Source organism: Sorex araneus, chromosome X, assembly GCF_027595985.1.
Source record: "Sorex araneus isolate mSorAra2 chromosome X, mSorAra2.pri, whole genome shotgun sequence".
Lineage (NCBI taxonomy): Eukaryota > Metazoa > Chordata > Mammalia > Eulipotyphla > Soricidae > Sorex > Sorex araneus.
In genome coordinates this window covers 234,017,011-234,036,678 of record NC_073313.1, presented here as the reverse complement: position 1 = coordinate 234,036,678, position 19,668 = coordinate 234,017,011, and the positions used below count along the sequence as shown (strand labels likewise).

The 19,668-nt window shown below is 39.3% G+C and overlaps 1 protein-coding gene across 7 annotated transcripts in view; it reads left to right on the top strand.

Moving 5' to 3' along the window:
* The window catches only part of HYCC2 (hyccin PI4KA lipid kinase complex subunit 2), an 88,262-nt gene that overhangs the window by 53,854 nt on the left and 14,740 nt on the right, over nucleotides 1-19,668 (top strand). For all 7 annotated transcript variants that reach the window (XM_055123551.1, XM_055123555.1, XM_055123553.1 and 4 more), the window contains 3 exons: nucleotides 11,141-11,236; nucleotides 14,510-14,626; nucleotides 19,176-19,263. In XM_055123551.1, coding sequence (XP_054979526.1) covers nucleotides 11,141-11,236; nucleotides 14,510-14,626; nucleotides 19,176-19,263 — 301 coding nt within the window. The remainder of the gene's footprint in view (nucleotides 1-11,140; nucleotides 11,237-14,509; nucleotides 14,627-19,175; nucleotides 19,264-19,668) is intronic.

Genomic DNA, 19,668 nt, shown 5'->3' with positions numbered 1-19,668 from the left:
CTAAATTAGGCATCAGTTCCACTAACAGTGAATGGGGTTCCTTTCTCTCCAGGCCCCACCAGCCTTGGTTGTTTTCAGACTTTATGAAGTAGGTCTTTGCATTTCCCTGATGATTGGTGACAAGTTGAATAGTTGCTCATATTCCTCTAAACAATTTGTATGTCTTCTTTGTGGAAACATCTCTTTTGCTCCTTTCCCCATTTTTTCATGACTTTTTGTTGTTTAGCTTTGTGAGTGCTTTAAATATCTTGGATATTTGTCAGATGTATGATGAATATATTCTCCCATTCATTTGGATGTCATTTTAGTCATTTACTTTCACAGTGCAGAAACTGTGTAGTTTGAACTTGTCACATTTCTTTATTTTGCCAGTTGTATTGAATCCTTAAAGATGCTTCTGAAGTCATTACTGTGGAGAGGAGAGTTCTGCCTATATTTTCTTTGTAATTTATGGATTTAGGCCAAATCTGGGTCTCTGACTCATTTTGAATTAACTTTTTTTTTCTTTTTGGGTCACACCTGGCAATGCACAGGGGTTACTCCTGGCTCTGCACTCAGGAACCACTCCTGGCGGTTTTCAGGGGACCATATGGGATGCTGGGAATCAAACCCAGGTCAGCCACATGCAAGGCAAATGCCCTACCTGCTGTGCTATTGCTCCAGCCCCTGAATTAACTTTTGTATATTGTTTAAGAGACTTATTTTTTGGCATGTGACTAGTTTTCTCAGCACCGTTTAAAGAGGCTTTCCTCGTTCCACTTCATGCACCTTGCTCCTTTGTGGAAGATTAACTGTCCATAAATCCAGGGTTTCTCTCCAGGCTCTCAGAAAAAAACAAAAGGAACAGGAAAAAAATGTTCTGTCAGCAATACAGTACCATAGGTGATTGTGGAGGAAATTCTCTTATCTCTCAGCCTCAACACGGCAGTTTTTACTGCATTTTGTACCTCAGAGGGTGCACAAGGAATTTTTCTAAATTCAGCTGTCTTAGAAATCAGTTAGTACAGCTATGTTCACTTATTTCATGACCTAGGTGGTAATCTCAGGCAGGCACGCTGCAATATGTATGTCCTGTTACAAATCACCTCCTACTTCTCAAAAAGATGTCTCTTGATAGGCATAGATACACCTTATTTTTATATACTCCTCTAATTCCCATAATGATTTCCATAGGTTAGTTCCTCATATGGACAATTTTTAGCTGTCCTGCCTAACCATAAGTCAAGGCCTTTGCCTATTATTACCCATCAGTAAGTGAAATTTCATACAGCATTCAGTTAAGTGTACCCATCCAGCTAATTTGTCTTTATGTTTCTCATTCAGCCTTCCAAACAGCATATAGTCCATTATCATAGAACTACCATCCATAAACTCAACAGAGTGCTATTGATGGGCTGCTATCCAGGTGATGATAGTTTTTTGCCAGCTTGTGCCAAAATTTTCATTAGGAAAAATAAAGACTTCATACTTAGGAGTGTTCTGATCCTCTTTAAGCATTCCCCTGGTAGCATATTCCTGTATATGTTGTTTCCATTTTATTATTAAAGTCTTCTGACACTACTTGTGTTTTTCTGAAATCACCAAATTTTAATGGGTATTTCAGATTTCAGGATTACTTTATTCCCCTCTACAGGGGCAGTTTTGATTAGTATCTAATGACAAGATAGTATTCTCTCAAATGGAAATACTTTGGTCCCAAATTTTAGAAGTTATTGCTGGTGACACTGGCTTTTCCCAGTCTGTATGCCACAGAATATTGTGCAGAAAATTATTTACTTTGTGGACTTAGAGAGTATTACTATTTCCCATTTATTATGTTCATTTAATATCTGGAAAACAAGTGAGTTTGCATGCCTCTGTTTACAATATTAGATAGGAAAAACTTTGCCAGGACACAATATCCATATCTTTGAATATACCACAGTGGTCAGTTAAGGTCATTGAAGTTTTTCACCTTAATTCCATCACTATTGCACTACTATAGCCTTCCACTTAGCCATAGCTCTTGGACTTTATCAATAAAGAGACCCTGTCACACCACAGAAACTGGAACACATTTAAAAGAACAAAAGCCACCAGTATTGGCATGAATGTGGGGAGAAAGGGATGCTTTTTCACTGTTGGTGGGAAAGCTGACTGGTCCAGCCTTTTTGGAAAACAATAAGGACATTCCTTCAAAGAGTAGAAATTGAGCTTCCATATGACCCTGCAATGCCACTTCTGGGAATATGTCCCGAGGTTGCAAAAAGGCACAGTAGAAATGACATCTGCACCTGTATGTTCATTGCAGCACTGTTCACAATAGCCAGAATCTGGAAACAACCCAAGTGCCCAAGAACAGACAATTGGTTAAAGAAACTTTGATACATCTACACAGTGGAATACTATGCAGCTGTTTGGAAAGATGAAGTCATGAAATTTGCTTATAAGTAGATGATCATAGAGAGTATTATGCCAAGTGAAATGAGTCAGAAAGAGAGGGACAGCCATAGAATAACTGCACTCGTTTGTGTAATATAAAGTAATATGAGACTGACACCCAAGGACAGTAGAGACAGGGCCAGGAATATTGCTCCATGGTTGGTAGCCTGCCTCATGAGCTGGGGGAGAAGGCAGCTGGAATAGAGAAGGGATCACTAAGTCAGTGATGGTTGGAAGAATCGTTCAGGATGGGAGATGTGTGCTGAAAGTAGAATAAGGGCCATCATAATAACATCATAATTGAACTTTGATCAAGCACTTTACTCTTTCCAATGTTATACATGCTAGAGAATGCAGTGACTTCCCATGTGTCCTAACATCATGATAGCCTCTTAGTATCTGTATTGCAAACCATAATGCCCAAAAGTAGAGATAGAGTGTGGGGGAAATTGTCCACCATAGAGGTGGGGGGAGGCATGGAATGGGGGGAAGGGGGAGATACTGAAGACATTGGTGGTGGAAAATGTACACTGGTGTAAGAATGGGTGTTTGATCATTGTATGACAGAAACTCTAACATGAAAGTTTTGTAACTGTAACTCATGGTGACTCAATTAAAAAAAATAAGAAAAAGAAAAAAAAGAGAGAGAGACCCTGTGTCACTAATCTCCACACTAAACAAATTATCAGATTTGTAATTTCCCAGAAGCAAAGGGCAAAAATCAGATCTCTTTGGGCACCAAAGCCACCTTGTATGGTTAACAACATGGCAGTTGTCAGGAATAAATGAGGTGATACCAAAACATTCTTAATTCAGTACCTGGCCCATAATGTTAGTGATATTATTTTTAACTGTATTACTTGTGTTCACAGTAAAGTTTTATTCTTGTTTTATTGCTTATAATACTAGAGTTATAAAATGAATTCCTTAAATGATATTAAAATACTGTCACTGTCATACCGTTGCTCATTGATTTGTTCGAGAGGGCACCAGTAACGGCCCTCACTGTGAGACTTATTTGTTACTGTTTCTGGCATATCCAATACGCCACGGGTAGCTTGCCAGGCTCTGCCGTGTGGGTGCGATACTCTTGGTAGCTTGTCAGGCTCTCCAAGAGGGGCGGAAGAATCGAACCCGGGTCGACCGCGTGAAAGGCAAACGCCCTACCACTGTGCTATCGCTCCAGCCCATATTAAAATAAATTTTAAATTATTTCTTATTTGTTTGTTTTTGGGCCACACTCCACACTGCTTAGTGGACTCCTGGCTCTAAGAATTACTCCTAGCAGTGCTTAGGGGACCATGTCGGATACTGAGAGTCAAACCTATGTCAGCAGTGTACAAGGCAAGCATCCTCTATGGCAAGGTCAGGCCCTATACATTAGATCAGTCATTCCAATAAAAGTTATAAAAAATATCAGAATCTGGGACTGGAGCGATAGCACAGCGGGTAGGGCATTTCCCTTGCATGCAGCCGACCTGGGTTTGATCCTGAGCATCCCATATGCCCTCCCCCCCCCCCACCCCAGCACTGCCAGGAGTAATTCCTGAGTGCAGAGCCAGGAGTAACCCCTGTGCATCGTTGGGTGTGGCCCCCCCAAAAAAATCAGAATCTGAGCCAGGTCCATTTTAATTTTTTTTTTTTTTTTTTTTTTTTGCTTTTTGGGTCACACCTGGCAATGCACAGGGGTTACTCCTTGCTCTACACTCAGGAATTACTCCTGGCGGCGCTCAGGGGACCATATGGGATGCTGGGATTTGAACCGGGGTTGGCCACGAGCAAGGCAAATGCCCTACTCGCTGTGCTATCACTCCAGTCCCAGGTCCATTTTAAATTTTAAAATTTATTTTAAAATCATTTTAAATTTTAAAAATTAATTAAGGGTCTATAAAATCAGTTTCAAAAATTGATTAATTTGCTTTAATCATCAATAAAATATCATAATTGAACTTTGATCAAGTATTTTACTCTTTCCAGTCTTACACATGCTAGAGAATGCAGTGATTTCCCATGTGTCCTAACATCATTTTGGAATGCTTCCTTAGTGATGATTCTTTGAGGTGCTAAGGGCTTCTGGCTCTTCGTTCAGGGATTTGGGAACTATATGGTGTGCTAGAGATAGAATCCAAATTGGCTGTGTACAAGGCAAGTGCCCTACCCGCAGTTGTATTGCTTAGGCCTTGTGATTTGATGCTATTAATATTGAGAAATCTGCAATTGTTTTACTAATTGTGTATTTTCAGTTATTTACTTAAATGAATCTTTGAGAAATTTACATCATAAAAATTCATCTTTTTAGACTTACTCTTTCAAGTCCTTGTTCTCTATTAAACCAGCATGTATTCCTCTCTCTTAGCCCTCACATCTAAGTAAATTTTATTCATTACAAACTATCTTGACTCACTTAAAAAATAATCCATTTGGGGCTGGAGCGATAGCAAAGCGGGTAGGGTGTTTGCCTTGCACACGGCCGATCCAGTTTCGAATCCCAGCATCCCATATGGTCCCCTGAGCACCGCCAGGGGTAATTCCTGAGTGCAGAGCCAGAAGTGACCCCTGTGCATTGCCAGGTGTGACCCAAATAGGAAAAAAAAAGCCATTTATTTAAAGGATATGGGGAGCTATTTCTCAGGGTCTGGAAAAAATAGCAATGGCTTGCTTTGCATGCCATTATGCCATTTCAGTGCCTGGCACAGCTGAGCACAGAGCCAGAATTAGCCCCTGAGCAGCATTGACCAAGACTCCAACTCCTCCCCATGACCCACTCCACTGATAAAACTAGGTGATTAATTCAGAGACCCAAGTGATGACTCAGTGACTAAAGTGACTCCCTTGTAAGCATTTGAACTTTGGCAAAACATTTGAACCTAGGTGCCACCCACAAGTTGTGCCCAGCAGTCTAGCAGCTCTGTTGATGTGACTCATGCTGAAACAGATCTCCAGAACACTGCACCTGAGGTGTAACCCCCAATAATCTCATGTGTGAGCACCACAGTAGCTCCAAATAGCAATGCAAACAGACCTTATGCATTAAATCAGTCACTCCATAAAAATTATTAAAAGCTTAAGGATCTGAGCTTAGGTAGATAGCTCAGGATGCCTGCCTTTCAGTACATGGCCCAAAGTTTGGTCCTTAGCACCACAAAACTCCCTGAGCACTATATAGCTATGGAGACCCTCAGCACTGATGACCCAAGAGCAGCAGCATATCATAGGGCTGGCCTAATTAGTGAACCATCCAGTTTTGTTGGGTTTTGCTGCAGATTAGTCCTGAACTGCCTGAGTACTGCTTGGGGATGCCAAACAAACAAACTAACAAACAAAAAACTAAACTAAACTAAATAATAGAATAAAAATTAAATTTAATATCTCTGATGAAACAGATGCAAAAAATCTTAAGGTCTTGAGTAATCAAACCCAACCATACATCAAGAGAATCCCTTATAAATAAGGTTTATCCTAGGAATACAAAGATGGCTCAGGGGTTTGAGCGATAGCAAAGCGTGTAGGGCGTTTGTCTTGCACGTGGCCGACCCGGGTTCTATTTCCCAGCATCCCATATCGTCCCCCGAGCACTGCCAGGAGTAATTTTTGAGTGCATGAATCAGGAGAAACCCCTGGGCATCGCCAGGTGTGACCCAAAAAAAGAAAACAAAACAAAGATGGCCCAGCATAAACATATTTATTAGTGTAGTATAGCACACCAACAAAAGTAAAGATAATAAATAATTTGATCATATCACTAGATGCTGAAAAAGCATCTTTAAAATGTCAGCATCTGTTTATGATAAAAATTCTTAGCTAGGACCTGGGAGATGTTTCAATGGCCAGGAATGCATGCTTTGTATGCAAGAGGCCTAATTTTACTCTAGAACTTCATACATCACCAGGATGACCCCAAGCACCAAGCTAGGAGTAGCCCCTGAGCTCTACTACTGGGTGTGACCACCACCACCTCCCCAAGCCAAAAAGAATTAAACAGTGAAATTTCAAAAAGTGAATGGAAAAAAATATATTTTTACTTTATTATGTAATAAAGGTCACACATAACAAACCCACAACACACATACTTAGTGATAAAAAACTGCGCGCTTCTCCCTTAAGATCTGAAACAAAACCAGGATGAATATCCACACTCCACCATTATTTTTACTTTTTAACGGTTGTTTTTGGAAGCCCTAGTTCAAGCAGTTAAGCAAGAAAATGATATTAAAAATTGGGAAGAATGGGGCCAGAGAGATAGTATGGGGAGAGGTAGGGCACTTGCTTTGCACATGGCTGACCTGGGTTTGATCCTCAACATCCCATATGGTTCCCCAAGCATTTCCAGGAATGATTACTGAATGCAGAGCCAGGAGTAACCCTTGAGCATTGCCAGGTATGGCCCCCAAACAAACAAAAAAGATATAAAACTATTGCTACTTGTAGATGATGTTAAAAATATACGTGGATAATCATAAAGACTCCATAAAGTACATATTAGAAATAATAAATTTAGTAAAGTGGCATGATATAAAAATCAGTATACGTTTGGTTCCATTTCTCTACCCAAACATGTAGTTAGAGGAAAGGAAAATTAACAGTTTTGTGCCAGAGAGATAGTATACAACTGACCTGGGTTCAGACTCTAAGCACAGAATAAGTGGTTAAAAAAGAAAAACTATCTTACAGTAAGCATATCAAAGTAAATCAGAAACCTCTAAGGCATTACAAAGGAAAGATACAAGTAGATAGGCGCATGTGCTTATGAATTGGAAGGATAATTTTTACTAAGAATAATTGGAAGAATAGTTTTTACTATAGTATGATCTTAAAACAGTAACAGGCACACTGGGATGGAATAGAAAGCTCAGAAATAACCCACACATGGATAGCTAATCCACAACAGGGAACCAAAAAACCCTTTTTAATAAATGGTCTTGAAAAACTGACTAGTTACATGCAAAAAATATATTGATCACTACTTGATACCACATGGAAAATAAAAATCTTGGACATTGAATCCAGAACCATAAAATACAAAGAACATGTGGACTGGGTCTATAGATCAAGTGGTAGAATACATATCTAACATATGAGAGACCCTAAGTTTGATCCTTGGCACTGTAACCTCCCCAGCACCTTAGGGTAGATATGGTGATTCCCACGCACCAGTGAGCTTGAGCACTGCACTACCAGTCCTACTCTGCTGGGCATTGTCAGGAGTCACCCCAGGGCCCTCAGAGCAGCACCGGATATAGCCCCTTAATTTTTTTTTTTAATCATAGGTAAGGTATACACTCTGGCACCTCAACATTAGATTTTTGTGTTGAGACCCATCTCTGTTTGCAAAGGAAACAAAGGCAAGAACAAAATGAGACTATATCAAACTGAAAACTTTTTACACAGCTAAAGAAACAACCACAAAAGCAAAACTTTTTCTTGTTGGGCTTTTTATTTTGTTTCGTGTGGCTCAGTGGAAGAGCACATGTGTGAGACCCTGGGTTTAATTTCTAGCTCTGAAAAATAAAAGACAGCCTAGAGCTGGAGAGAGAATACACTGGATAGGGTGCTTGCCTTGCATTCAGCTGAACCAGGTTTGATTCCTGGCATCCATATGGTCCCTTGAGCATTGCCAGGTGTGGCCCCAAGACAGGAAAAGCAATATAATAAATGTGCATCATACATCCTATAAAGATTAATATCCAAAATATATAAAGAATTCACAACTAGGGGATAAATTCCAACAAAAATAGAGAGTCTGTTTTGAAACTAACAGCAATAGTGAGTTATGTGTTGAAATCTGGAATGTAATCAAGGTAAAGAGAAAAGGAAGTGAAATTATCACTCACGTACGGGGTGGGTTGGGGGGTGAGGGGTGGGATGTATACTGGTTTTTTTTGTTTGTTTGTTTGTTTTGTTTTTGCCTTTGTTTTTGTTTTTATTCGTGGTGGAATATGGGCACTGGTGAAGGGATGGGTGTTTGAGCATTGTGTAACTGAGATATAAGCCTGAGAACTTTGTAACTTTCCACTTGGTGATTCAATAAAATAAATTAAAAAAAAAAAAAGGAATTCACAACTGGGGGGAAGGCAGTGGGACAAGAAGAGGACCAAATCTTCCTCCATCATCATTGGATGATTATAATAATGCCTTAACTGATTTTGATTTCTCAAATTATAGTATCCTTAATCATTTTTCTATTTCCGTATTCCTTATTAAAGTTATTATCTCTTGCTTCTAGCTACACTGTTGCCTCAAAAACTAATCATTAAGTTTGAATAGACAATTCCCTGGATTGATATAAATCCACCGTTGTATTCACACCCTCAAACCTATACCACCACTCCAAAAAAAATAAAGAATTCACAATTCAACATCAAAAAGCCAGTGAACAATCTCAAAACATCCATATACTTGAATAGACACTTCTCTAAAGAAGACACATAGATAAGTGGAAAAATGCTCAACATCATGAAAATAGGTTAAACATCAGTTACTACGGAAATTAAAATAAAACCACTATGAGAATAGCCTGTGTAAAAAGATAGGCAATAAGTACTTGTGAGGACTAAACTGTGTAAAGAAAATGGGACTCTGTTACTCTGTTAGTGAGTATGGTGTGGCTTCTGTGGTAATGGATTCTTTAACATTAAACTTGAGGGGGCTGGAGTGATAGCACAGCGGGTAGGGCATTTGCCTTGCACGCAGCCGACCCAGGTTCGAATCCCAGCATTCCATACGGTCCCCTGAGCACCGCCAGGGATAATTCCTGAGTGCATGAGCCAGGAATGACCCCTGCGCATTGCCAGGTGTGACCCAAAAAGCAAAAAAAATAAATAAAATTAAATTAAACTTGAAGGAGTGCTTAATAGACTGAAGTCTTGCTTCGCATGTAAGAGATTAGGTTTAGTTTTGGTACCCACAGTCCCCACAAACTTCCAAGAACAGTAATTGAATGCTGAGACAGGAATAGCCTCCTAGCCTCCGAGCACTTTGGGGCATAACCCCCTCAAAGCTAAAAATAATGAAGTAAGAATGGTAACACTCCCAGGATTTATCTAAAGGATATGAACACACTAATTTGCAAGGGTATTTGTGCCCTTCTGTTTAAAGAGGTTTTATTCACAATAGCCAAAACATGGAATTAAGTACCCATTAACAGATGACTGACTAGGGGCTGGAGCAATAGTACAGTGTATAGGGCGTTTGCCTTGCACACGGCCGACCCAGGTCCGATTCCCAGCATCCCATATGGTCCTCTGAGCACTGCCAGGGGTGATTCCTGAGTGCAGAGCCTGGAGTAACCCCTGTGCATTGCCAGGTGTGACCCAAAAAGAAAAAAAAAAAACAACCAGATGACTGACTAGATCGGGTTCTTGCAGATTTCAACTCATATCCCCCTTTTCTGGAAGAAAAGGGGACTCCAAGTATTTAGGTAAATAAATAGAGCATTTACCCACAATAAATTATAAAGACGTTTATTTTAAAGTAGTGTTTAAAAATTTCAGTAACTCCATCTTGGGTTGCAACTAGGAACTTGGGGCTGGAGAGATGGCTGGTAGAGATGGCAGGGTAGGGTGCTTGTCTTATATGTGACTGACCCGGGTTTGAATCCCAGCACTCCATTGGTCCCCTGAATCTAGGTCCCCTGAGCCTAGAGTCAGGAGTAAGCCCTGAGCACCGCCAATTGTGGCCCAAAGTTCCCCTCCCTCCTACATCTCTCCTCCTCCAAAAAACTAGATAATGAAGTGGTGGTATATAGACTCAGTAGAACCATGACTTTTGGGACAAAGTGGGTGAAATTTGAGTTGAGTATGCTAAGTGAAATCAGTAAAGAAGTGAAAGACAATTACCAGATAGGTTCAGTACTCTTGAGTATGAATTGGCAAATAAACTGGTAACAACAACAAAAAAACTAATTCGTAGTCTCAATGAAAACTGTGATGGCTCCCAAAGAGAAAGGGGTGGTATTGTTGGAGGGGCGTTTTTTTGAATGTGAACTGGGACTAGACGTTGGTGGCAGGCCAGTTAATTTTATATCCATAATTAGGTGTGAAGCTGTACTCCCAAGATACCATAGTATTAACTAATGATAAATTAATTAAATATGAACTAAAAGTATATTCTAGGAAAGAATGATGTGCAAAAGCAAGCAGTTATGAGAAGTTATGTCATATTCACAGAATGGTAAGATTGGTGTAGTGTGTTGTATGTGGTAAGCAGGGAGGGAATTAAGGTTGAAAAGGGTAGGTTGTGGGTGGATTTTAAAGGATCTTGTAATGCCATAATGCATTCAGGCTTTATAATTGCAGTGAATACAACGGTGGATTTATACCGATCCAGGGAATTGTCTATTCAAACTTAATGATTTATTTTTTGAAACAGCAATGTAGCTAGAAGCAAGAGATAATAACTTTAATAAGGAATATGGAAATAGAAAAATGATTAGAGGATACTATAATCTGAGAAATCAAAGTTAAGGCATTATTATAATCATCCAATGGTAAATCAACTCATTTATTATAATCTCTACTATAATCCTAATGCTGGAGCAATAATACAGCAGGTAAGGCTATTGCCTTGCATGCAGCTGTCTTGGGTTAGATCCCTGGCACTTCATTTGGTTCCCGTATCCCTACCAGGAGTGATCCTTGAGTGCAGAACCAAGAGTAAGCTCAAATCACTGCCAGGTGGGCCCCCACACAAACAAATGTAATCCTTCTTCTTGTTTTTCTAGGTTTGAAGTGCTGAGTTTTCTCATGTTGTGTTATAATTCTGCTATTGTATACATGCCTGCTTCATCTTACCAGTCCCTTTGTCAGATGGGTTCCAGGTGAGACTAATAAATATCGTTAACCTTCATTTAACTGACAAATATATGTCAAGGTCATTCTCATAGTTTAGCTATATATTAAACCATCTGCATGCCAATTTTTTGTAAATCATTTTGAGTGTTTCAATATATAGTTCTGTTTGTGGAGAATCTTTTCTTTTGTAAATTTCACAGATTGTCTGCATTGATTAAGAAATCAGCACGAACACAATTTATCTCATTTGTAGTTGTATATTCATGTCTTTATAAAATCAGAACTTACAGTAATACAGACTAAAATTTATTTATTTATTTTTAACAATATGAAAAATATTTTATTTTTTTAAAAAAAATTTAAATTTTATTCAATTACTGTGAGATAGTTACAAGCTTTCATGTTTGGGTTACAATCTCACAGTGATCAAACACCCATCCCTCCACCAGTGCACATTCCCCACCACCAATATCCTGGGTATACCACCCCTTACCTACCCTCCCCCTGCCTTCATGGCAGAAAATATTCCCCATACTCTCTCTCTACTTTTGGGCATTATGGTTTGCAACACAAACACTGAGAGGTCATCATGTTTGGTCCATTATCTACTTTGGGCATGCATCTCCCATTCCAACTGGTTCCTCCAGCCATCCTTTTCTTAGTGATCCCTTCTCTATTCCATCTGCCTTCTCCCCTCTGCTCATGAAGCAGGCTTCCAGCTATGGGGCAATCCCCCTGGCCTTTGTATCTACTGTCCTTCGGTGTCAGCCTCATGTGATGTTATTTTATACTCCACAAATGAGTGCAGGAAGACTAAAATTTAAATGTTTACTCTAGAAAAAGAAAGTTAAGGGGCTGGAGCTATAGCACAGTGGGTAGGGCCTTTGCCTTGCACACGACCGATCCGAATTTGATTCCTAGCATCCCATATGGTCCCCCGAGCACTGCCAGAAGTAATCCCTGAGTGCTTGAGCCAGGAGTAACCCTTGTGCATCACCAGGTGTGACAGAAAAAAAAGAAAGAGAGAGAGAGAGAGAATGCTATAAATTAGTTTATAGATAGAAAATATTAGTCACAGAATTTCAGTTCTGGAAGGAACCTACTACTAATTCTCATTTGAGGAAACCAAGCGCACCTCACCCCCAGGAAGGATTGTATTGGTTTTCTATTACCTTCTTAAAAATTACTATGAGGGGCTGGAGCGATAGCACAGCGGGTAGGGTGTTTGCCTTGCACGCGGCCAACCCGGGTTCAAATCCCAGCATCACATATGGTCCCCTGAGCACTGCCAAGGGTAATTCTTGAATGCAAAGCCAGGATTAACCCCTGTGCATTGCCGGGTGTGACCCAAAAAGCAAAAAAAAAAAAAAATTACTATGAAATTGTCTGTTTAAAATGACATACGTTCCTTGCTTACCAGTTTCTATGGTTCATAAGTCTAATCATGGGATAGTTTATCCTTTTGCTTAATGTTTACAAGGCTGCAGGTAAGATGTCACCTGAAGGACCAGGGATGTAGCCAAGGATTAAATACATACCTTGCCTACATGAGACCTGAATTTGATTTGTGGAACTGCAGAGATTAAAAAAATGTCTACTGATGTTGTAGTCTTTCCTGAGACTTGGGGAAATATATGCTCTTTTTTGTGGCTGACCTGTGCCTTCTACACGGAAAGCGTTTGCCCCAACTCACCAAAGGCTCTCTCTAGCCCAGTATACACTTTTGTTGGCAAAATTCAGTTCCTCTAGATGTAGGACTATTGGCTTCAGTTTCTTGTTGACTGCTGAAGACTACCCAAAGTTTCTTGCTAAATAGGCTTTCCAACATAGAAAGCAGCACTGATGCCACCCATGTATGAGAGGAGAGATGACACAGGATGCAATACAAGGAAGAAGGACTCACAGATTCATGGCCTCTCCTAAGGGTCACAAATGCTGTACTCAGATTCATGCTATTCTGTTAATGGAGGGGAAAAGTGTGGTTCTCTTTATGACAAAACTCTTTTGTTAATTGGGAGCAGTTAATTTAAACTGCTAAGAACCCCCCTTGACCTTGAAGTGTAAAACAGTGTACGAGCAATAGGGGTAGGAGATGGGTGGGAATGGAGAAGCAGACTAAGAAGTAATGTAACAGGGGCTGGATCAATAGTACAATGTGTAAGGCCTTACATGCAGCTGACCCTGATTTGAACTCTGGTGCCCTCTATAGTTCTTTGAGCACCTCCAGGAGTGATTCCTGAGTGCAGAGCCAGGAGTAACCCCTGAGCATCGTCAGGTGTGACCCCAAAACAAAAAACAAGTAAAATAACAGCAGCAAATAACCAAATAAGGCAAATGCCCTACACATTGTACTATTGCTCCAGCCTCTGAGGATGATTGTGAAAGAGTTAAATGTTTGAGATGTTTTCTTTATTGATATAATTCACTAGAATATATAGCACTGTCATCCCGTTGCTCATCGATTTGCTCCAGCGGGCACCAGTAACGTCTCCATTGTGGGACTTGTTACTGTTTTTGGCATATCGAATATGCCATGGGTAGCTTGCCAGGCTCTGCTGTGTGGGTGGGATACTCTTGGTAGCTTGCTGGGCTCTCCGAGAAGGATGGAGGAATTAAACCATGTTGGCCGCTCCACTCAACACCTTTATTGCAAACCACAACAGCTAATTAGAGAGAGAGAACAGAAGGGAATGCCCTGCCACAGTGGCAGGGTGGGTTGGGGGGGAGATGGGATTGGGGAGGGTGGGAGGGACGCTGGGTTTACGGGTGGTGGAGAATGGGCACTGGTGAAGGAATGGGTTTCCGAACTTTGTATGAGGGAAGTATAAGCACAAAAGTGTATAAATCTGTAACTGTACCCTCACGGTGATTCTCTAATTAAAAATAAATAAATTATTAAAAAAAAATAAAAAAAAATAAAAATATAAAAAAAAATTATAGACATTTTTAAAATGATGCTTAAATCATATATAGAAAATAGTCACTTTTTATTTCTTTTGTTTTAATAAAAATGTAAAGTCTAACATATAGAACATATCAAAATAATAAATTTAATCAAACATCAAAAAAAAAAAAAACCATGTTGGCCGCTTGCAAGGCAAACACCCTACCTGCTGTGCTATCGCTCCAGTATAAATATGTTTTTGAGGACACATTGAATTTTTATTTACTTTTCATCTTTCTGCTTGTTTAGAACAATATGCCTAGGTCTAGGACAGTGAGTGTTAGATAGCAGATAACCAGTAAATATTTCTTGAGTAAATACATTGGGAATTCACATATGATACTTTATTTCCTAGGGTTTGTGTGAGTGGTTTTCCACGACAAAATGAAAAACAGTGGAAAGAACTCTGTGGTCGAATAGTATTGGATCCAGAATTTATGGTGCAACTTCTCACAGGGGTTTATTATGCCATGTAAGTACATGGGATATGAAATGAGGTGAATTTTCCCCCACTGTTTAGAAATTTATTTCTGTTTTCTTATCACTTCATAACAGTCTATTCTATAACGGACACCATTGCTTCTTTGTAATACAAATTTTCAAAATACATACTTTGTATTTGAAAGCAGTATACTTTTAATATACTAAAAGTAGAATTTTTATTGATATAATTGACAACATTTTATTTGGTTTAGGTGTAAAAGTCATGATTTGATGTATGTAAATATTGTAAAATGGTAATAAATACTTTAGCATCCATCACCCCACGTACTTAAATTTTTTTTTCCTGGTGATTACTTTTACGATCTAATCTCTTAGAGGGGCTGGAGTGATAGTACAGCGGGTAAGCGTTTGTCTTGCACATGGCCGACCCCGGTTCGATTCCCAGGATCCCATATGGTCCCCCAACCACCACCAGGAGTAATTCCTAAGTGCAAATCCAGGAGTAAATCCTTTGCATCGCTGGGTGTGACCCAAAAAGCAGAAGAGAAAAACAAAACAAAAAAAGATCTAATTATCATGATATATATTGCCAGGAATTATGTGCTGAAATTTATACTTGTTTTTGCTTTTTGGGTCACCCAGCGATGCTCAGGGGTTACTCCTGGCTTTGCACTCAGGAATTACTCCTGGCAGTGCTTGGGGGACCATATGGGGTGCCGGGGATCGAACCCGGGTCGGCTGCGTGCAAGGCAAACGCCCTACCCACTGTGCTATGGCTCCGGCCCCTGGAAATTTATACTTTAAAAAAATTACTTATTTTTATTTCCTCCCCTTTTCTTCACTGCTGTTACAGATGTTGTTTTAGTTACTGGGGGGTTGCACATTTGTCTGGCTGTGGTACTTGCATATTTTTAGCTTTAGTGATTGTCACAAGTCACGTATCAGAAACTCACTAGGGTTTGGATTCTTTTGTGCCATTTTTATACATGGGCTCATTAAGAGCTGACTTTCTTCCATGAGTCTCCTCATGGTGATAGCTGTGCTTGCTGTTGTGATTCCATATATGCTCACTAGAGGTCTCACTTCCTATATATGGAACTTGCCTATATTTTTAACTGCAGACCACACCCTTTTTGCAGTGCCTCCACAAACCTGGCTGCTGTGTGGCCAGAAAAAAATTTTTGGTGCTGGGCATCATACAACAGAACTGTCCACTCAGACAACAGAACTGCCAGCGTCATGCTCAACGCATGCAAGTAATTGGGAATTTGAATGTTCTCAGACAAAATTCCAAATATAAAATACACTGTACATTGTTTGTCTTTGTCTTACTTTTTATATTTAATAGCCTCAAGATTCATCAAAGCCTCAGCAGTGGCTTCTTTGTTTTGGCAGAATAATATTCCTATGTATGTGTATATACCATGTTTTCTTTATTCATATTTTGATGGGCACTTAGTTTTTTCTGAATTACTTATTTCCTTTGGATAAATACTTAGAATTGGAATAGTTAAATGATCTGATAATTCTGTTGTTCTTTGAAGAACCAAACCAAATTGTTCGCACCAATTTACATTCCCATCACAGTGCATAGGACTTGCTTCCCCCACATTCTTGCCAATACTTACCTTTTTTGATAATAGTCATTCTTACAGATGTGAGGTAATAATTTCTTTTGTGGTTTAGTTTTTTGTTTTGGGGCCACACAGATGGTGATGCTTGATGGCTTCTCCCTGTTCAGCTCTGTGGGATGCTGCCTGGCAGTGCATGGGGGGCCCATATAGTGTGTGAAATTGGACCCAGGCCTCTTGCTTACAAAACATGTTCACTTGTCTTTGAGCTGTCTCCCCAACATTCTTTGTTTTTGATTCGCATTTCCTTCATCATTAGTTTATTGAGTATCTTTTTGTGTATGTGTTAGACATTTGTGGTTTTTAAAAAAATTTTTTTTAATTAAATCACCATGTGGAAAGTTACAGTTTCCAGGCTTATCTCGGTTATACACTGCTCAAACACCCATCCCTTCACCAATGCCCATATTCCACCAACAAAAACCCCAGTATACCTTCCACCCCCTCACCCGCCACCCCCGCTTGCGTAGCTGATAAATTTCACTTCATTTTCTCTTTACCTTGATTACATTCCATATTTCAACACAATATTCACTATTGTTGTTGGAGTTTCCCCTCAAAAAAAAAAAAACAGCCCTGCTGACAAAGAAGCATTTGATAGTTTTCTATTGCTGAGAATGAAGAGATATGAAGTCTTTTTAGGTTTAGGATTTCTGCATTTTAGTACTTTAGTAGTTAAGTCCAGTGAGATTTATGTTAGAAATTGCATCATTTCCTTTCCTGGGGCTCTGGCTTAGTTCACAGTGTAGAGACATTGGTGGAAGCAGTTGCTGGTACCAAAAGTAGTCTAGCTGTCTTCTGGATCGTGGTCATCAGCAGCAGAGCGGCCACACAAATAAACATGTGGCCACTTGAGTTGCATCTCGGCAGAGCGTGCACCGCTATCGCCCCGGCCCTAGACATTTGTGTTTTGATTGTTTAATATCCTGGAAGTATTCAGGAGCTGCTCCTGGCTTATTGCTGGGGGTTGCTCCCTACGGTACTGGGGGACCACATGGTCCCAGGGATCTATCCTGGCCTTCCATTTAGCTATATCACTGGTTCTGTTTTTGCCATTTGTTGCTTTTGGAAAAAATTGTTCAGATCTCTTTTTTGCTTTTTTGCTTTTTGCCACACCCAGCAGTACTCAGGGGCTACTCCTGGTTCTGAACTCGAGGATCACTCTTGGTGCTCTGGGGAGACTATGCAGTGCAAGGGAAAGAACCCAAACAGATAGGATGAGCTTTCTCAAGCCCATCCTCTGCACATTTTTATTTGAATTATTTGATTTTTATATTGACGTATATGTGTTCTAAAAAATATTTTAGATATAACCCCGTATTAAGAAGATAAATTATTTGTAAATATTTTCTCTTAATCTGTGTTGACTTTTCATTTTGTGAGTGATTTCTTTTTTTTTTTTTTTTTTTTTCTTTTTTGGGTCACACCTGGCGATGCACAGGGGTTACTCCTGGCTCTGCACTCAGGAATTACCCCTGGCCGTGCTCAGGGGACCATATGGGATGCTGGGATTTGAACCCGGGTCGACCGCGTGCAAGGCAAACGCCCTACCCGCTGTGCTATCTCTCCAGCCCCCCTTTGTGGGTGATTTCTTTGATTTTGTTTGATGTCCCCTGCTTGATTTGCCAGGGGAGGGATAGAACCCGGGTTACCACTTGCAAGGCAAATCCCCTACCCTCTGTACTATCGCTCCAGCACCCCCTGCACCCCCATTTGTTTTTGCTCCTGTTGTCTTCGTTTTGGGTTTTGGAATCTGAGAAAATCATTGAGACTGATGTCAGGGAACTTTCTGTTTGTGTTTTCTATGAATTTTATATTTTCAAGTCTCCAGTTCATTTTTTTAGCATATGATATAAAATAATCCACTTTAATTATTTTGCATATAATTTTCCTTTTTTTCCAGCACCACTTATCAAAGAGATGATACTTTCTCTATTTTGTGTGCTTGGTATCTTTGTTGTAAATTAATTGACCATGTGTGTAGGCTTATTTCTGGGTTCTCCTTTGTTCCATTTATAGATATCCTAGTCTGCTTTACTGCTAATAACAAATGTTCCATTGCTATAAGCTTAATATAGTTAAAAGTCATAAGTATGAAGACTTTAGGCTTATTTTTTCTCAAATTGCCTTGCCTGTTGGGACTTCGGGTTCCATACAGATTTTAAGATGGAAAAAAAAATTTTTGGTGGATTTTTTAAATTAAAATGCCAATGGAATTTTGATAAGGAATTAATAATCTTGATAAGGAATTTGTAGGTTGGGATATACGGACATTCTAATAAAACCAAGGATATATATTTAATATATGATAAATATCTAAAATCTCAGGGCCAGGACGAGTAGAGATGTTACTGGTGCCCATTCGAGTAAATTGATGAACAATGGGATGACAGTGATACAGTGATACAATGATGACAAATATCTAAATACTTGGTAGATTTTAATTACTCATTTACCTCCTTACTAGTAATTATTCTTTTCAAATTTATTTCTCCTTGATTTAGTCTTCATAGGTTGTATGTTTTTAGGCAGTCATACAATTCCTTTAGGTTGTTGAATTTGGTGACATATAATTGTACATAGTATTCTGAGTAGTTTAAAATATAGCCAAACAATAACTAGCATAGCCTATAAGTTGGAACCTATAAAGTATTGGTTTTAAAAAAATAAACAACTTCCTTTCTTCATTGTACATGATATAGATTAGCCTAAATATCAACACATGATCAAAACCAATTTCTATGAAGCAAAATCCATAAACTATTTTAAATATAAGTATTTGAAATTCTCTTTGTGTTGTAAGAAAGAGTGGGTAAGTTTATAGATGAATTGATATGAATTTTATTTTGTTTCAAAATCAAAGTAGCAGACTTGGAATAATAAAAAGGTGGTTGTTGAAGAGTAAAGATGTTAACTAAAGATAGTAAACAATCTACTTCTTCATAGGTACAATGGACAGTGGGAGCTAGGCCAGGAAGTCCTTGATGACATCATTTACAGAGCTCAGCTAGAACTCTTTTCTCAACCACTATTGGTAAGCTATTCAGTTTACTCTTTATTTTTATTTTTTAAAGATATTTTTGTTTTGTTTTGGGGCTCCATCTGGCTATGCTCAGGTTGGTGCCAGCTCTGCACTGAGAGATCTCTCCTGGTGCTCAAAGGACCATATGTTATATCAGGGATTGCCAGGGATTGAACCTGGGTCAGCCATGTGCAAGACAAGTTCCCTGCCTGCTCTACTACTTCTTTGGCCTTTATAATTTACTTCTTATTAAACATGCATGTGTCTGAAAGAAGAATTAATGGGAAAAATTTTAGTATGCATTAGAAGGGACAATCGAAAGCATTGGTGTAAAAAAAAAAAAGGTTTATAACATACTAACAGTCATCTCCTGCCACATATCAAACTAGAGTTCAGATAAATTAAAGAACTGCTTTA